The following is an 18198-nucleotide window of genomic DNA, read 5'->3' as shown; positions in this document are numbered from 1 at the left end:
AGCTGCTCCATTGTTCAAATAGATTTCTTACCCACAGGTAGACCAGCTCTAAGCCCTGCTTCACCACACCGACAAGTAAGGCAATAAGAGTCCGATGATACAAGACTGTAGCCATAAATGCACTTGGTAAGTGTAAGAGTCTACTAATTATTTGTGACAAAAGTGTATGACAGAGCAAGTCGGCTTCATTTAATAAGGTACTGATGAAGATCTGGGAGCAGCTAGTGTGCACAGGTCCATCTATTGTGAAAATGGAAGGTACAGATTTCTTCATTTTGAATCAGGGTTAAGTTTAGGTATTCAAGATAATGGCAGGAAATGAGGGAAACAATCCATGTCTGGAAGTCTGGTAAATCTAGATGCATTTTACTGGCAAACCTTTCCAGATCAGATTTAGGTCTGAGTCTCCTCCCTTCTGATTTTTGGTTGTTTTGTTTTGTTTTTGGGGGTATTTTTTGTGTGGGTTTATTTTTGTCCAAAGGAGGCACCATTGTTCCAGCACTGTGGTTATCTAGCGGCCTTTCCTGCAATTCTGTGGCTTGGTGACTGTCTGGAGAATGATTGTTGCAGGTTAATGAATTTTATTTACTACTTTACTTACCCAGGGGAGGAAGCTGAGTCCTTCAGTCTTTTTTATTCCTCTGGCAGCTGTACGGAGTGGCTTGTTTGCATGCAGAAATGGGGCTGTTTAGTGCACTGCTCACTCAACTATCCCGCTCCCAAGAGAAATTAAAGCAGACCTTGATTAAGATATCCCTTCAATTTCATTACATATTTGCATTTAGCTATAAATAACAGCCATAGGCTGGTGTGGATATCTTCAGGATGTGCTCAGTGTAGTAGTGCCTGAAAAGATTTTTCCAAAGCCCATTGGAGACAATAAAATGTGGTGATCTGAACTATACATGTTGTTGATAAAAAAGCTGGAATGTGTTTTATTTATAAAGCATAAACCCAAACTTATCACTGTCTTTCTCAGTGAATAAGTCTTCTTTCTAAGTTAAGAACAGTAGTTGGCATAGGAAACACAAGAGTGACCTGACCAGGTATCCTAATGAAGACCTGTAGATAAAGATTGATGCTGTGACATCTCTTATTCTCCTCTCAGTTAGTTGAGGATAGATTTGCAATTATTAAGGCAAATTAAGTTGGAGAAAAACAAGCAGGAATCCTTGTGCTAACTTCTCGAATCTTCTTTGGAAAGGATCCTAGAACAAACCAAGGTCTGAATCTCAGTCTACTGGGTGTTTTAACCAACTGAATCTGGAGGGTTTTTTTTGTGGTCAGTGAAGAGGAGAGAGAGTAGTCCAGAAATTTCAGGATGATGAATCTTGGAGAAACTCCAGGCCATTAAAGAGTCAGTAGATGCTCAACATATACTCAGTTTTCTGTGATTTTCTGTGCTCCCCCTCTGCCACAGAGCTTCATCTTCTGGTCTCTTCCAACCCGGGCCATTCTATGATTCTGTGATACTGTGGAGGCAGTCAGCTTGAAGAAACACTCTATTGGAAAAGCTGAATATATTACCTGTGAGATGACTCCTAACCCTCCAAGTGATGTAATGAAATGTTACCTTGGGATTCATCACGCATCTCCAGAAAACAGAGGACCTAATTCTATCTCACAAGCTAATGGTGAGAATTGATTTGAAATCCTAGTTACAATTCCAGTTATTTTCCATTAACTAAACCGAAACTGAGACTGTAAGAAGAGATAAAATATTCAGGAAAACAGACAGTCTGCAAAATATCAGAGAAAATCAAGGAGCCAACCTAATTACAAAAGCAAAAGCTGAAAGGGAATATGATTGTTATCTACAGATATCAGAAAGGCATGGAAAACGCAAGCACTGGTTGAGTCACCAGGTGGGTTTTTTTTCCAATCAGAAATAGTTATGTACACTGTTTGAATAAAACTAGGGCAGAAACCTGTTCCTAAGCACTGAAACTGGAAAGATACGCAGTAGTATCCCAGCTGAATGAAGGAAATACAATTTAACTTCACTGACAGAAGTCAAAACATTTTTGGAGGGGTTATTGTGATAAGCTCCCCACAATGACAGGAAGACACCTCAATGACCTAAAAGCTCCCTGTGTCCCTATATAGGCAGCTGCTGGGTGATGGAAGAGGTAGAAAATGTAATGACAATAAATAATGTGACATGGAAGCAGAGGTTGTACTGGGCGTTCCTAAGAAAATCAGCTCATAAAAAGAAATGAGAAAAGGGGAGAGAAGACAAGGGAAGAAAAATAAATGGGTAAAGAATGAGAATGGAAAAGGAAAATGAGAACAGAAATGTGAAGACAGGGAGAGAAATTATGAGGGAAGGGGAAGGTCATCTGGGTAAAAACACAGAAAACTGCCCATGGAAACCACTGTTCACTTCAGGCCATGCCGTATCAGTTCCACTTCTAGCCCTGATTCCCAGGTTTATTCCTGTAGTCTCATAGTGATGAACAGTCATTGCAGATCTAGCTAAGCAGATCGGTTGAACAAACTAGTATCTATCCTGGTAAGACTTATTTAATGCTGGTAAGCATTTATTTCATATGCATCTGAAAAGCATCCAAGAATGTGATGTCTAATGAGTTGCGGCATGAAAACCTGTCACACACTGGTATGAGCACTTCAGAGACTGGGCTTCTCCACTGAAACTGTTGTTTTCTGGTGTACCCATATGCAGTGTATTCTTAGTTCATTGGAGTACCTCCAGTGCCTGCTTGGCCCTGATGGGCTGTTTTATTTTAAACAGTAAGCTAGGCTGCTGCTGTTCACTGAAATATTGCTTGGCCCATCCAAAGGAAGTAATAAATTCATCTTGTCAGTTCAATAGCACAGGACTACTTCTGTATGTTCAGTGATTTAGTACTTACTTCGTGGAAACTAAAAACAGACATATAAATTAATTATGTGTGCCACAAATCATGCCTTGCATTTGGTCAGCATTCAAGCTGCAAACAAAGAAGTCTGTTTGCCTAATATTCAGGCAGCTGAAGGAGAAGTGAGTTGTTTGCGGGATAAAAATAAGCAGTATGTGAGTTTCTTGTTGGATTTTTTTGTCTACGGGTTGTTCTACCTGTATTGGAAACATGAATGCACTGCAATTACTGCTGTGAGCTTTGCATTACGGAGTTCACTTGAGACTGCTTTACCATTTGTGTGCTGCATGAGATTCAGTGGAGAAAGAAGTACTTAACCTTCTCAGTGAGAGGGCATGATGAAGGGGCAGGAATGGGAAAGGTCCTTTTGCTGAAACAGGAAGCACACAAATTTGCTTGTAAGTCATCACCCCAGTGATAGAGCTGTTCTATATAGCAAATTGGGGTGTATGGGACCTTTGCAGGGGTAGCATTGTACTAAGATGAACTGTAACTAATAAAGGACTGAATATAAATAGAAAGGTGCATTTATAAAGATGAAAGGGGTTGATATCGTCTTCAGCAAACATCAAAATGCAAATCAGACCTGATTTGCTTTCAGTGAAGGATGAATATAATGAAGGAAAACGGCATTGCAGAAATTGTGTAGATTCACAGCTGATCAGGACTTTTCCCCAGTGCTGAAAGTCCACTTACATTTTACCTCAACTGATTGAGGAACATTGAAGCAGTTGCCAGAGGCTGTTCTCACGAACACCTTTTATAAACGGCATCTCAAACTTTAAGTTTTATACTGCTTCTCATTGCTTCCCTGGGAAGAAAAAATAAATAAAGCTTTAAGCTGCATGTAAATCATCCACCTTCCTGCATTCGACCTTTTTTGATTCCAGGAGCAGCACAAACTGGCCCTTTTGTAAGGAGGCAGGAACACCTTTATCTCTTGCAAACAGCTTTCCTGTAGCATTAGGATACTTTTCAACCAATAGCTTCTGCTTGTACACCTCAATCAGTAGCTTCTCCTTACCATTTTAGTCCTTCTTCACAATGCTTTTGTAGTAAATGCAGAACATAAATGTCAACGATAGGGATATGGATCCACCCAAGGCAAGGATATTGCTATTACCTGAGAAATCAGAAAAACACCTTTAATGTCCCTTTCCCCTTTGAGGTGAAGGAAGGTACTTAAGAACTTCATGGACAAACCTCAATTATGGAGTTGAGTTTTTGGCTTGGGATGGAATACATGTCAGGAGCAGGACTCAGTGATCCTAGTTGGGTCCCTTCCAACTCAGGATAAGTTCTGTTCCATGTGCTGATTTAAAATATTACAAAAGTTAATGTATAATGAAGTAACTCTACTAATGTGACACCACAGAAATGGGATAAATACTAATGTTCTCGAAAAGCCTTATTCAGCTGGTTTAAAGACTGGCGTGTTCTCAAGTTGCAGTCTGTTAATCCACACAATCAGAAGAGGAATATTTCTAGTTCAGACTTGATTGGGATGAACTTGGAGTTGTCAATGGTGCTGGGCTGTTCAGCAGGCCATGCTGAACCTCTTCTAAGAGACATCCCAAATCTGAGTAAAGCCTGAATTAGCCATCGAACATGATGAAAAGGGCCCAAATTGTCTATTTAGCCTGTCTGAAATGTTTTCTTTTAAGGCAAAATCACTTGCTCTTGGAAGTTCCTGTTTCTCTTCTCTGTATTTCTGAAAGAGATGCACTACTGGTTAGATCAGACACAAACATCTATGGTTTATATCTGTTCAGATGAATGCAACTGCTATTGATGTCTGAGGGTATTCTTTTGGAATGTTTCTCATTCTTTACTTAGTGATATCACTCAAACTACTCCTCTATCTCTTGTTTTGAATTGTTTGGAAGAGTTAAAGTCTTCTCACTTATTTATATAAAGGCTGTGATATCTTACCAATACCATATCTTTACATCAGACATAAAAGTAGGATGAAAAACCCAAAATGTGCTTTAAAAATATGTGGTACAACTCACACACCAGTTAACTGATAGATCCAAATGTGCCATAATGCTCATCACAGAACACCCTCAATTCTTCCATTCCATTTCAGTAGTTGTGACTGAGTTGAAGCTAACATGGGACACAAGGGAATTTTTTAGATGCTAAATACTATCTGTTCCAGGATGTGTGCAATTTGATTACACTCTGCAGCAGTGAGATGGTCACTTCTGGACTTTGAAATGAGGTTTTGTAGGTAGCTGCTTCCCATCAGCTGTCAAGGCTATGTCAGAAATAAGACTATTACAGAAATAAGACAAAGACAAAGATGGGAATGACAGAGACAGCCATCCGCACTGTCATCAACAGTCTTACAAACAAAAGGCTGCAGGATCAGCTCTTTACTGGACACAATCAATGAAACACAAATATTGGAGTGACTATTGGAATATACTATCTTCAGCATCCCTAATCATACGTAATTGACTTGTGTGTGTATAAGTGCCATATATATGTGTTGGCTGGACATCAGCTCACCTCAGTGGGAAAGCCATTGAATTTCCCCTTTCTTTTCACATACAGCCAAAAGTAAAAGAAGAAGGACATGGGGAAAGCTATATACCTCCTACTAAGATGTCAACATGAAGCTTGCAAAATAAATGCTAAAATATTTTATATTCCAGGTGCGCTGCTACATCAGTTTTTGTTTGTACTCTCAGACAGCAGATCCCCTGCACAGGTCGCATGGACTACCATTGAGCAAACAAGAATATATTTTTCCAAGTCCTTGTAATTCTTACCTGAAAAGCCCAAGCTTACCTGTCCTGACTCAAGTTTCTAGGACTTCACTGCTTAAGCCTCAATACTTGACACAGTCTCTTATTGTAATCAGTGAAAATAAATGTATACTTATAAAGCATGATGCATCTTTTCCTAAGACAGCTGGTAAAAAGAGATGAGGTTTACCATCTTCTTGGGTTGCACGTAAGTTCCTATTAACCACTAAGGCAGTGAAACTTGATTAACTTCAGCATTCATTAACAGTTTTACAATATTTATAGTGTGTGTGCTTATGTACCTACATGAAGTTTTTGATATAGAGCAAAAACGTTAGATAATCATGTTTAAATGAATTTGATCCACATAGAATGCTTAATGATTATTAAAAGATACTTTTCCAAATAGGATTTCAACTAGGAGAATCTGCATCCCTAGAAGAACTTAACATAAGGATTGTACACATATATTCGTTTGGAAAAATACAATGCAGTGAAAAATAAGAGATATTCATGGTTGAACTCTGTGGTTTTATTTGGTTTTGTTTTGTTTTAATAATAAATAATAATAATAACTTTATTCTTGATTTTGTTCTTGTTTAATTACTTCCTGCTCAAATGAAGGGGCTCACTGCTCCTTACAGTCATGCAGTGCTGGCTGCCTTATCCTCTAGGGCAGCAAGAACGATCAGTATCTCTTTAACAAAGCTCTGCTTCCTTTCTTTGAGCTGTTCAAATGAAATATAGTCACTAAGAAGGAAAAACGTGCACATGTTCACTGCAGCTTTGCCACAAAGTGGTTAGGTTCCATGATAGACCGCTACGTTCTTTCTTCCCGAAGCTGCAGGTTCATTTTAAAGAAGAAAGGCCTGAGATCATTTTAAATTTTGTCTAAATTAGTGGCCTAATTCTGTCCTCATACTTAAAAAGCTGAATAGTGCCTGGAATTTTATGCTAAGATTACAGCAGCTCTGTCAAGAAAGTGTAGTCCAGGTAGTAGAATGAGCAGGGCACCATTCCTAAAGCCTACCTGGGGTCAATCACTTGGTTTGGAGAGCTGAAAGCTGCAAATTATGTAAATTGAGCTCTTTTCTGGAAGATGTTTTCCTGAAATAAAGTCTCCTACCATACAATTTTTGGCCTAAATATGGAATGATCAGAGTCAGTCGTCAGTATCACATCAATAAAATATTTTACCTCCAAAACAACACACTCAAGGTTCAATACATTTGACAACCAGTGTGAATCTCAAGGATAAGTGACCATGTTCTCATAATTTGAATGAAATTTAATTAGCTCCTTTATTCATGAGAAAGTTGTTGAGCTGAGCTTATAAAAGCCATGTAAGAAATCTGGTGTCTGAATTATTTCTAGTTGTCTGAGACAAAGGACAATCAAAAAGCAATAATTTAAATTGAAAAAACAACAACACAGCTTTGTTTTTTAAGAACAAGGAAGATTCTTTTTTCCTTTCTTTTGGAGAAACAGAATTGTTTCCTATTAGAACAGCAGATCACAATGAGAACTCGTGTCCTCACCAGGCACACTTCATTCACAGTGGAAGTAGAAACACGGTTCTCTTTTCCCAAATTATCCTGTTCTCAAGAAATAGGAGATCATTCATGATTCACATAAGATGAGAAAAGTCTGAACTGTTCAGATGAAGGCTACAGCCTGGAGAAGCAGATGGACTACAGGAACCACAACTGACTGTAGCTGTGCTCTGCAATTACATGCAACAAATCAGACTACGTGAGATTTACTTCTTGGCTACTTCCTTTGTTAAAAAATACGCATAAGAAAACACAGAACGTATCTGTGGCTAAAGAAGATGCTTGGCGTTGCAAACTGAGGAATATTTAAGCCATTTAATATCATACACAGAAGTAGCCTGGGAAACGGAGTTGGCAATATTGGCCCGTACTGTTTCCCTCCCATAGTGGGTGTGACGGTTGGTTTGCCTGTCTCTCTTTTTTTTTTGGCTGTATCACCCAGACCCACAGAACTGGGCAGCTCAGTCAAAGGCAAGCGTCCTTTATCAGGTCCTTGCAGCCTCCAGCTCTCCTGCAGTGCCTTCAGCCCTTGACACCAACATGAGGTTCAAGTTCTCGATCATCGCTCTTCTTCTAGAAGTGGTCTTCATCGTTTTGTTTGGGCTATTTGTGGAGTATGATGCTGATGACATCAGTTTGTATCCGTGTAAGTACTGATGAGATTCATAGAACTTAGAATTGCTTTCAACTAATCTTAACTGAGACTGCTGAATAACTTAGGGGATCAACTAACACTGCTTGAAAAGAAAGGCAGACCATGGGGCAAAGAATCCTCTGAGGGGTGAAAGCTGTTAGACTTCAAAGGTGAATTCAGGTTGTGCACATGCTGGGAATGATCCCTGGCCCACTGTGAGCCAGGCTACAGCTACAACTACTCAGTAATTTAGCATCTCAGACAGTTATACTGTGGCACAGTGACATGTTGATATATTTATGTTATATTGCTCTGTAAATACACAGTAGTGTATTGTACTGCAGCACTAGTAATATAGCTATTTCCTAAAATACCTCTCTGCCTACCTCTTCTCTGGCTATCCTCCAAAACAGCACAACAGCAAATATAGCCACAAAACAATAGTGTTTTGGGGAATCCTGGTAAAATTTAGTAAGCCAGAAGGATGTTTTTAAGGTCATGTATCCTTCAGACTCAGATTAAGGTCCATTGTCCCTACAAGAACACAGAAAACTGCCTTCTCCTAAATGTCATACCTCCCAGCTCTGTACTAACTTGACCCATACTTTCTTGGAGTTTCCTTTACCAAGTAAAATGAAGAAAGGTGCCTGAGAGCCTTGGGCTTATTGTATCAGTTTAACAGCCTTGAGTGGCCATTTACACTGCTGTGATACTTCTTTATTGAACTTCAGGTCTTCCAGAGGGAGATGTCTGTGCCATCTTAAATGCAAGCTATTAAGTTAGGGATTGCCCGAAGTCTTTCACTGTCTAAGCATGACAGAAATTTTGCCTTGTCTCCCCTCTGTCTGCCTTCCTTCACAGGCAGTGTGTGACTGTGCTGTAATCTGTACACTGTACCCAGCTGTTCACCTTACAGAACCACTAGCAAGACTCTGGCATGGTGCTGGCTCAGGTAGATCAGCACTTTGACCTCCTCCTAGTCATGGCTTTAAGCATAGCAAAAGCAGAGGTTATTCGTGGTAGGCAACATGGGAGCAATGCTTTGGGAGGGAAGAGCATGTATGCCATGTGCCCTTTTGGCAGAGGACAGGCTCTGGGCTGTTCAGTTTGCTAACTTAGATATAAACAAAGAAAACATCACAGACTTGATGTTGGACTTTATAATGCTGACCTAGGAGTATGAAAATCTAATCCTTGGTAAACAACTGGAAGGAAAGAAGAAGAATGTCCTAACACCTGTATTTACACTTGTAAACCATCTTCTCAAGCATCCCTATCTGCAAAGTGCACACGACCATTTTGCAGAAGCACCTGGCAGGCAGTTAATGGCAGAGTTGTGTAGATGGTCTGGGATATATCCTGAGTCAAGACCTTCCCTGAGTTCCCAGTCTGGTGGCTTCAAACTTCCTTCCATGTTATCCCAAGGAGCCCTGAGAGGGTAACTTCAGCTGTAGCTCACAGGTTTAGTTTCATCTGCCGGACATGGGTTTGAGATGGTTTCACAGGTACTCCTGTGGGATTTCATCAGTGCTGGCAACAGCATTTAATGTATTACCATGGACTCATGATTCATCTATCTATAAACAGTCTGTACCCCTTGCCTTCAGTTTGTAAGGTAACTCCTTTCAGCAGAACAGAGTTGCAGTTTAAGCATACGTGTAGCTGTTTAAGTGTATTTGTGTTTAGACTGACTACTGTGCAGGGACCCTGCAGGGAAATCAGTACATTGGTCTTTGGCAGCCTTGCCAGAATCACATACAGTCACTTTGTACAGATCTCCTGGAGTGTTTTTCTCTGTATTTCCCTTCCTGCCTCACAAAAGTACCACATTCTGTTAAACACAACTAGTGACTGAAACAGCTTATTCCAAACTCCTTTGCTTTCTCCATCATTACAAATCATTCTAGACCGACTCATTCTTTAACAGAAAGTGCAAAAGGTAGCAGGAGAACAAGGAATGGACTAGATGAGTTGGAAGCCTTCACTTGTGAAATTGGTTACATGTCATATTTGGGTCTGGGGTAAGATTCCTTATAGAACACTTCAAGTGAGAGCTGAGCACAAAGAAACCCCATAGGAGGTTACTGCAAAAATTAAGTTCCTCCATCAAGGTGTTTTTGAAACCTGTTCTTTTGCTCATGTGTGGTGTCAGGTTACTTAAACATCTAATAATCTAGGTAAGATTGAATGTGATGTTAAACACATGAATGGAGCATCAACCACATCTCTAGGCACACTGCGCCAATTCTTTGCCACTTTCACTGTGAAAGACATTTTCCTTTTATCCAATCTAAATCTACCCTCTTTAAGTGTGAAACCACTTCCGTACTTTGAAGGCACTTTGAAGCATGGAAATCACTTTAGCTCAAAGGCAGATATTAACTTTCATGGAATACTGCAATACAAGATATACAAGAGTGGAAGCCCCAACAGAAGAGCTGTTTCTATCTCTCCTAAAACAAGTAGTAGGTACAACACAGGAGTTTGGTAAGTAGTTCTGTAAACTAGGCCAGGCTGAATGTGGCTCTGGGCAGCCTACTCTGGTGGTTGGTGACCCTGCACATAGCAGGGGGTTGAAAGTGGATGAGCACTGTGGGCCTTTGCAACCCACAAATTTTTGATTCTGTGATTCTACGGTGATAAATTTAGTTTACACTTAAACTCATAAAAATGCTAAAAATGTAAAAATTTTAAAAAGAAAAGTTCAAAGAAGGACTAAATGGCTCAACAACAATACTGACGTTTTAAAGAAAAAATGGTATTTGCAGGAGGGTTACGTTTATGCTACTTAGCAACGTTAAGACACTTAAGGCCATATATAAGCTGTTAAATTTAAAGTAGGCAGTTGAAGAACTCAGTGTGTTGTACAGCACGTTGTTATGAACCACAGGCATACTTTTGCCCTGTGCCAACAAGTAGACTCTCAAAACAACCTCTTGCACAGTTTTGGAGCTGGCCAGAACATGAAAATTTCTGTAAGGATGTGAAGCTGTGATGTTCCAGGTAGCTTCAGGTCCAGATGAAAGCTGTGGGCATATTAATTATACCCACATAGAGATGTAGTGTTCCTTGCATAATAACAAAGTATAAAAATAACCCATTTTTTTCCAAAAGCTCAGATAATATGCAGGTCAGAATGGATGGGACAACAGGTCACACTGATAACATGAGTGTAGATTCCTTTCAGTTTTCAGCTAAATCTTCCTTTATCTCTAGACAGCCTTCCCTCTAGTTGCTGTCTACTCAGACATTTTCTTCTTTCAGTCTTTAAGGATGTCCACATGATGATATTTATCGGATTTGGTTTCCTGATGACCTTTCTGAAGAAATATGGATTCACCAGTGTTGGCATCAACATGCTCATTGCCGCCTTTGGTCTTCAGTGGGGAACTCTAATGCAAGGATTTTTGCACGGGGGTAAAGGAGGGAAAATTCCTGTCGGCGTCAAAAGGTACAGATGAAATTTTCCAGGAATGAAATTTCTATCCCTTAACATATACAGTATACAGTAATAAAGATACAACATCTGTGAGATTAGCCTTCCAAACTCATCAACTTCTGATGGAACATTGCTATCAACCTTTCTGTCTTTCACCTAAATGGCAGCACCTGCTGCACTGGGTCAAGGGAATATGAGATGAAATCTGAGTTGACAAGTTACGTGTGGAACATAAGCCATGTAGAGAGACTGCTTGGAATGTCTGGAGCTGTGGAGAATTATCAGCAGTAGTGCAGATCCCTCCTGCACCCATGCAGGATCTGTTCCTCCATGGCACATGGGGTCGCAAAGGAAAGGCTTAAGCAGTCCGTCAGTCCACACATGAGGTTTTCTCCTCCTTAGGGAGGAATAATTTGTGCAAACACAGGGCTTGGAGCCCAACCTCAGAACAAGGGACTTCACAAGTAATGCCTCTAGGGGCTTCTAATCCCTCCTCCATTGATCCATCTTGCTTCTAGCAGGGTCTCAGAGTGTTTCCCATGTATGCAGTTCTGCTTTCTAGGAAAACTTGTAGATTTTGAAAGAAACCTCAACCCTAATGGATGAGGACAGACATCTTCAACACAAATTTTGGCTGTAATCTCAGATAGCTGAGTAGGAGGCAACTTCCCCAAGTTTTCTCCTCAGCCTTCTGTATGAAGCCCACACAACCCAACAAGTTTGAATACACCTTTATTTCAGGTCCCATTAAGCTGATTCTCTCTCTCATTTCTTGTTGGTTTGCTTGCCTTTGTTTTCTCACCTTCAGCATGATAAATGCAGACTTCAGCACAGCAACTGCTTTGATTTCATTTGGAGCAGTTCTGGGGAAAACCAACCCTGTTCAAATGCTTCTCCTGACGTTTCTGGAGATCACAGTCTTTGCAGTCAATGAACATCTAGTTACGGAAATATTTCAGGTACAACTCTTAAGAAATAATTGTTTCCTGATCTCACACTTTCCTGTTATAACTCCTTTTCACTGTGTAATGTTTCCAGCCATGCTGGGTTTTCTTTCATCAAATCCTCATTTCTTTGTTGTGTAAATGTTGTGCTACTACTTTGGGTCCCTGATACAGGCCACAGATATTGGAGCCTCAATGACCATCCATGCCTTTGGAGCTTATTTTGGCTTGGCTGTAACACTCATCTTGTATCGTCCTGGCTTGAAAAACAAGCATGAAAATGAGGAATCTAGCTATCACTCAGACATATTTGCCATGATTGGTAAGTAAAAGAAGCACAGTGAAGTAATACTGAGAGGTGAACAGCTTTCCATCCCTCTTTCATCTATATGCTTTTATGATCACCTATTATTATGCTTCCCTACTACTGAATGTTAGAAACCACATGGGTGTTGAATTGGGTTTTGATCCCTCTGCCCACGATATCTACACATAGATCAATTTATCAACTGAAAGCTATCAGTTGCATTACAAAATGACCAAAGATTTACTTGTGAACTCCCTGGATAATGCATCCTGCTCAGGCATAGTGATATTCTGCTCAGTGATAGTGAGCTCTAACAATGTGTGGGACATGGTGAGGGCTGGCATTACGTTAAAGTCTTACAGTAAGATTTGTCACATCAAAGTCCCAACTGCCAAAGTCAAAAGCTTCTGCCATAGGCTGCTATTTCTTCCAGCATTTCAGGTTATTTTACATTTTCATTGACCATCTTCCTCATTTCATGTACTTAGTGCTGTTGTGTTGTATCTTTCACAGTGAAATGCCTCTTGTGACCTAAGGGTCCTCATTTTGTTTTGATTTTTGCCCATCCAGGTACCCTGTTCCTTTGGCTTTTTTGGCCCAGTTTTAACTCTGCAATTGCAGATGAAAATGACAAGTCTATAACAATTATCAACACTTACTACGCCCTGGCGGCATGTGCTGTTATAACATTTGCCATCTCCAGCCTGCTGGATCAAAGAGGCAAATTCAGTATGGTAAGAGTCCTACCACTACCTCTGCTAAATCAGGAAATTTATTGGTTTCCAGTATCCATGAGCTACCTGGAGCCCTTACACTGCAGACACAACTAGGGCTGTTATGCTTCAGAAAGCTGCAATGTCATACTGCGCTCCGAGTCAACCCACTCTGCTTTATGTATGTGATTTACTTCCCCAATGGGATCACTGTGTCTGAAGAATAGAATGCTTCTAGATACTGTCAGGATGGTTCCACTCTCATGTCTGCAGAACCTGCTGTGGTTCAATATTAAGAAGAATATTTGGGTCTTATTCCAAAGATGATCTTGCCTGAGTTTTTGTTTTGTAGTACCCAAAAGAGATCTGCTGGCTTAAAACTGCTTTGAAACAGCACCCTCAACACTTAACACAGAACTCTGTTTTAAATTCCTGGTTGTTTTTCACTGTAAAAATCCCTTACAAGTCATTCAGCCCCAAAACAAACCTCTGTTCCACGTCTAGCATCTTCATGGTTGTGCACTGTGCAGGTTCTCATTCAAAATGCCACCCTGGCAGGAGGAGTAGCAGTGGGTACCTGTGCTGACCTGACAATATACCCTTTTGCTGCTATGCTCATTGGGAGCATCGCTGGGATCATCTCTGTCCTTGGGTTCCGCTTCCTGACTGTAAGTACCCAGGACCTACCTCTGCTCTCACCTACTTTCTGCTTCACCAGCTTTACTGGAGCTCGCTTTCTTTAATAGAAAGAAACTGGCTGATACACTACAGAGAGTAAATTCTCTATTATTTTCAAATAATTATTTCAAAATGCATGTGATTAAAACATATTCTTATGGCATAACTTCTGTGCCTGAAGACATTGGGAATATCACTGACATTGGGAATATCACTGACGTTCTGTGTCCTGCAGTGCTATATTTATGATGGTAACTTGGACAATGGAGTACCACTAGAGATACTCATTGAATTTTCTCTCTTTGTATAATTTCACAGTAAAAGGGAAAATAACAGATTTTAAGGCTACACTTTGTATATCTGAAAAGTGTCCAATCATTTCTTGGTCTGCTCTGTTACTTTCTTTTGAGTGTCATTCTTGGCAGAGTGGAGACGAAACTCACCATGAGCTTTATATTTCCCCTCATTTCAGCCTGTTTTGGCATCCAAGCTGAAAATTCAAGATACATGTGGAGTCCATAATTTACATGGCTTACCCGGAATACTGGGAGGTATTGCAGGCATCATAGTAACTGCGATACGACCCGAAACTAAGTAAGTTATACCCAGAAAAGAGAAAGAAGTCCCCTTTACGGAAGGTCTATTTTACTTTTCCATTCTCCAAATCTCACTCTGCACTTTCATAGTTTTTATTGTTGATTTGTTTTCCTGTCTGTTTCAGGAAAGGTGTCCAACTTACTGCTGGCAAACAGGCTGCTGCCTTGGGCAGCACAATTGGAATTGCACTGCTCGGTGGAGCACTGACAGGTCAGTTCACATACAGTTCACATATGCAGTTCACAACTGCACACAGCAGTTGGGATATAAGTGATGCTAGAGATGTGCTCGTGGAGAATTTCAACCTAACAATTTCTGAACAGAAACTAGTTTGAGATAAGGTCATGTCCCATTAGGTGTCCCATGTTTTCATGTGATTCTGTTACTCATATATAGGTGTCTCATTCTACACTAGGTTGTCTGAGACATCCGTAGTGGACTAGTAGATACAACACAGGATTTACAGGAGAGGCACACCTGGCCCGTATCCAGTGGGATTTCAACCATACTTCTTATCTTTTCTGCTTTGCATATGGAAAAGAGACAGCTGAGATATTTTAGTGATTTCTTTTGACTTAATATTGTTAAATAAACCACTGTAACGTATGACCTCCCAACAGCTGGATAGTGGTGCCTTCCTTAGCCCCAGAGTTGTACTAAGGGACATGTTTTAGTGAGGAAATGTTGGTGGTAGGTCAACAATTGGACTGGACGACCCTGGAGATCTTTTCCAACCTTGGTGATTCTATGAGTGTATAATTCTGTTCCAGGACATATCTGAAAAATGCATTTTTGGGCATTGTTTTATTCAACTTATGAGGTCATTTTATCCGCAGGTGCTATTTTAAAGCTGCCCATCTGGGGACAAGTATCTGACCAGAACTGCTTTGATGACTCTGCTTACTGGGAGGTGAGATACAAACCACTGTTAAAACAACCACAACAAAGGAACAATAGTTTCATCATGTTAGAAGAGATACAACACACTGAAGTTTGCATATCAGTCAACTTTCAAACACATTGCCTAGTCTTAGTTAATTAAAATCTAAAGAGTTTTCTTATTCCACACTGGTTACCAAGGATGTTTAATTGCCTACATCCAAGCTAAAGCTCTATATCTTATATACAGTACACATCAACAAAATGTTGTTAACCACCAACAAGATTTTATTAATTTTTTAATGAACTAAACTCCAGTACAAGCCAAGCAATTTGTCTTTTAGTCATAGAATGCTTGTGGCTCAGAGGGAAGTTGTGAATCAAAAGATCAGTGGATCTCCATCCCTGGAGGTGCTCAAAGTCAGGCTGGATGGGGCCCTGGACAGTCTGAGCTGGTGCCTGACCTAGTGGTGGGTAACCCTGCCCGTAGCAGAGGGCTGGGACTGGATGATCTTTGAGGTCTGTTCCATCCCAAGCTATTCTATGATTCTCTGATCCTGTGACCCTTTGATTCTATGATCAGCTGTAGACGTGACACTCAGGAAAGAGAAAAAATAAAGAAAAAATGTTAATGTCAGTTCTGCAAGCTGTTTGCTGTTTGACATTGGAAAAGCAACGAGCACTGGTTTTCAGCAAGGTCTGAATAGTCTGAATAGCTCTGTCATATAAAAGTGATACAAACTGACAGGAGAATGAAAGTTTTAAATCAAGGTTGAAGAACTCACAGCCTGCGTTGACCAGCAATAGTAACTACGCTGCTCACTTGAAGGTCCCTTAGTGTCAGTAAATTCCTTACAGTTAATAAATAGACACGTAGTGTGTGCAAACAGAATTACATTCTCAGTACACTTCTGTCTCCTTCTGTGATAAAATGGATGTCTTTATCTCATCAACTGAACTGTTCTTTGGTTTCTACGACAGGTTCCAGAAGAGGAGAAACTGCACGAAATTAATTCCAACCACTACGATGAGCACAGCAGATTTGAAGCTACCATGTAGAAAAACATATATGTGTCCTTACGATGCTCTTTTCTGTTTCTCATGATAAAAACCAACACCCCCAAATTTTTCTAACCCCAAATATCTTCCAGAAGGAGCAGTAGGTAGCTATATTTCTCTAAGTTTAAAAAGAAAGCTGATTTTAGCAGAAATGGTCATTATGTCAAGTTCAGGCAAAGCAATTTGATCTTCCCAATGTATTTCTTGGAAAAAAAACAACAACACGAATTACAAAGTTATCTATATTTTACCATTCACCGTCAGTGAGTCAATACAGACAATGAAACAACCATTGTCTTTCAAGCCTTTTACAGGATATACAGAATATTTCACAGTCTCTAGAACGCTGCTAGTCATGGGGTATCAACCACATCTCTAGGCCCGTGCCAGTGTTTGACCACCCTCACAGTAGAGAATTTTTTCCTGATGCCCAACCTGAGCCTCCCTGTGCAGCTCTGTGCTATTCCCACATGTTCCACCATTGGTTTCCAGGAAGCAGAGACCAACATCTCCCCGTGCCTCCTCCCCTCAGAAAGATGCAGAGATCAATGAGGTCACCTCTCTGCCCTCAACCTCTCAAGTAAGACACAGCTTCCAGCCCCTTAACCAGCTTTGCTGCCCTCTTCTGGACACGTTCAAATACCTTTAGAACCAGCATACCATAAATCTGTTCAACTCACAGTGGGGGAATTTGTCCAGAAGGGTGCCATGAGGGACAGCATCAAAGGGTTTGTTAAAATCCATAAAGATTCTGTCTGCCACCTTCCCTCCATCAACCAAGCAGGTGAGCTTATCATACAAAGAAATGAAATTTCTAAGTCAGGACTTTCCCTCGATGAACCCTTGCTGACAAGGGCTTAGTTATCAGATTGAAGGGGAAGACTGTCATACAGAATGTCGTACAGATTATTCCTATTCTGCTTGTGCACTTTTTCCTCAGAGAACTTTATAAATATAGTAGGTACAGCTGAAATCCTATCCGAGGATTCAGGGGGTCATTTATTCACATGTAGCCATGAGTTAATTGCACTGGGTTCTGACTGCAAAGGAATGCCTCAGTGAGAAACAACTATTACTTCTTCAGGGTCTCTCAAAAGGTAGAACAGAGAGATGAGCCCTTCTACATGGAAATCTATCCCACCTAACCCAGCTGTTGTTTTCAGGAAAGAAGCCTAGTTTAGCCTAGGAAACTGTGCAAGATGGCTTAGAATGTTCTTAAGTGTATATTTTGATGCAAATAGGTGGTGATTATTTAGGATAAGTGTTCCCCTTAACCCCAAAAACATCAAGATGATGGAAAAAGAACCAATAAACTTTCATTAGCATGGAGGAAGCAAAGCATAACATTAATCAGTATCAATAAAGGTCACCCGTGTTGAACTTGATGTCACAGTTATTAGTGGGGATGTGTCCTGCAGGGAAAAGCTATTCAGAGCCCATCACCCTCATCTTAATAGACTCACACTACTCAGCTCACTCACTGCCTGCTGGCACTGCATGAGCCAGAGACCTACTAGAAGGAACCAGCAGGGCTGAGCAGGCAAGGACAGTGGAGCTTGGGGGTTTATTTCCTTCTCCCATTGCATTTCTGGAGACACCTCCAGTCCCACAGCATCTTTCCAATAACCTGGCAAGTCTCGTACGTGCAGGGAAATGCTGTACATGTTCTGAAGTTCTGCACAGGTCTCAGAATCACCATTTCATCTCACAACCTAAGAGTCAGTATTACCCCTAGTTAATAATTAAATCTTGTCTGCGTGTGG

The 18198-nt window shown here is 40.5% G+C and overlaps 1 protein-coding gene across 1 annotated transcript; it reads left to right on the top strand.

The window, feature by feature from the left end:
* The first annotated feature begins 7639 nt into the window (after positions 1-7639).
* Positions 7640-18198, top strand: RHAG (Rh associated glycoprotein). Its single transcript, XM_072332484.1, has 10 exons — positions 7640-7831; positions 11084-11270; positions 12067-12217; positions 12377-12524; positions 13080-13243; positions 13753-13890; positions 14373-14494; positions 14622-14707; positions 15334-15407; positions 16358-18198. Exons 1-10 carry the CDS (start codon positions 7726-7728, stop codon positions 16433-16435), a joined length of 1254 nt encoding a protein of 417 aa, XP_072188585.1. The 5' UTR covers positions 7640-7725; the 3' UTR covers positions 16436-18198.

The sequence above is a fragment of the Excalfactoria chinensis genome, chromosome 3, assembly GCF_039878825.1.
Source record: "Excalfactoria chinensis isolate bCotChi1 chromosome 3, bCotChi1.hap2, whole genome shotgun sequence".
Taxonomy (NCBI): Eukaryota; Metazoa; Chordata; class Aves; order Galliformes; family Phasianidae; genus Excalfactoria; species Excalfactoria chinensis.
Note: the sequence above shows the minus strand (reverse complement) of the source record. Positions and strands in the feature narration are given on the sequence as shown.

Excerpts from the sequence above, each read along its gene's own strand:
- RHAG (XM_072332484.1), top strand. The coding sequence starts at position 7,726 with ATGAGGTTCAAGTTCTCGATCATCGCTCTTCTTCTAGAAGTGGTCTTC. Across the intron at positions 13,891-14,372 it reads TTGGGTTCCGCTTCCTGACT|CCTGTTTTGGCATCCAAGCT; the intron begins GTAAGTACCCAG and ends CCCTCATTTCAG. Across the intron at positions 14,495-14,621 it reads GCGATACGACCCGAAACTAA|GAAAGGTGTCCAACTTACTG; the intron begins GTAAGTTATACC and ends TGTCTGTTTCAG.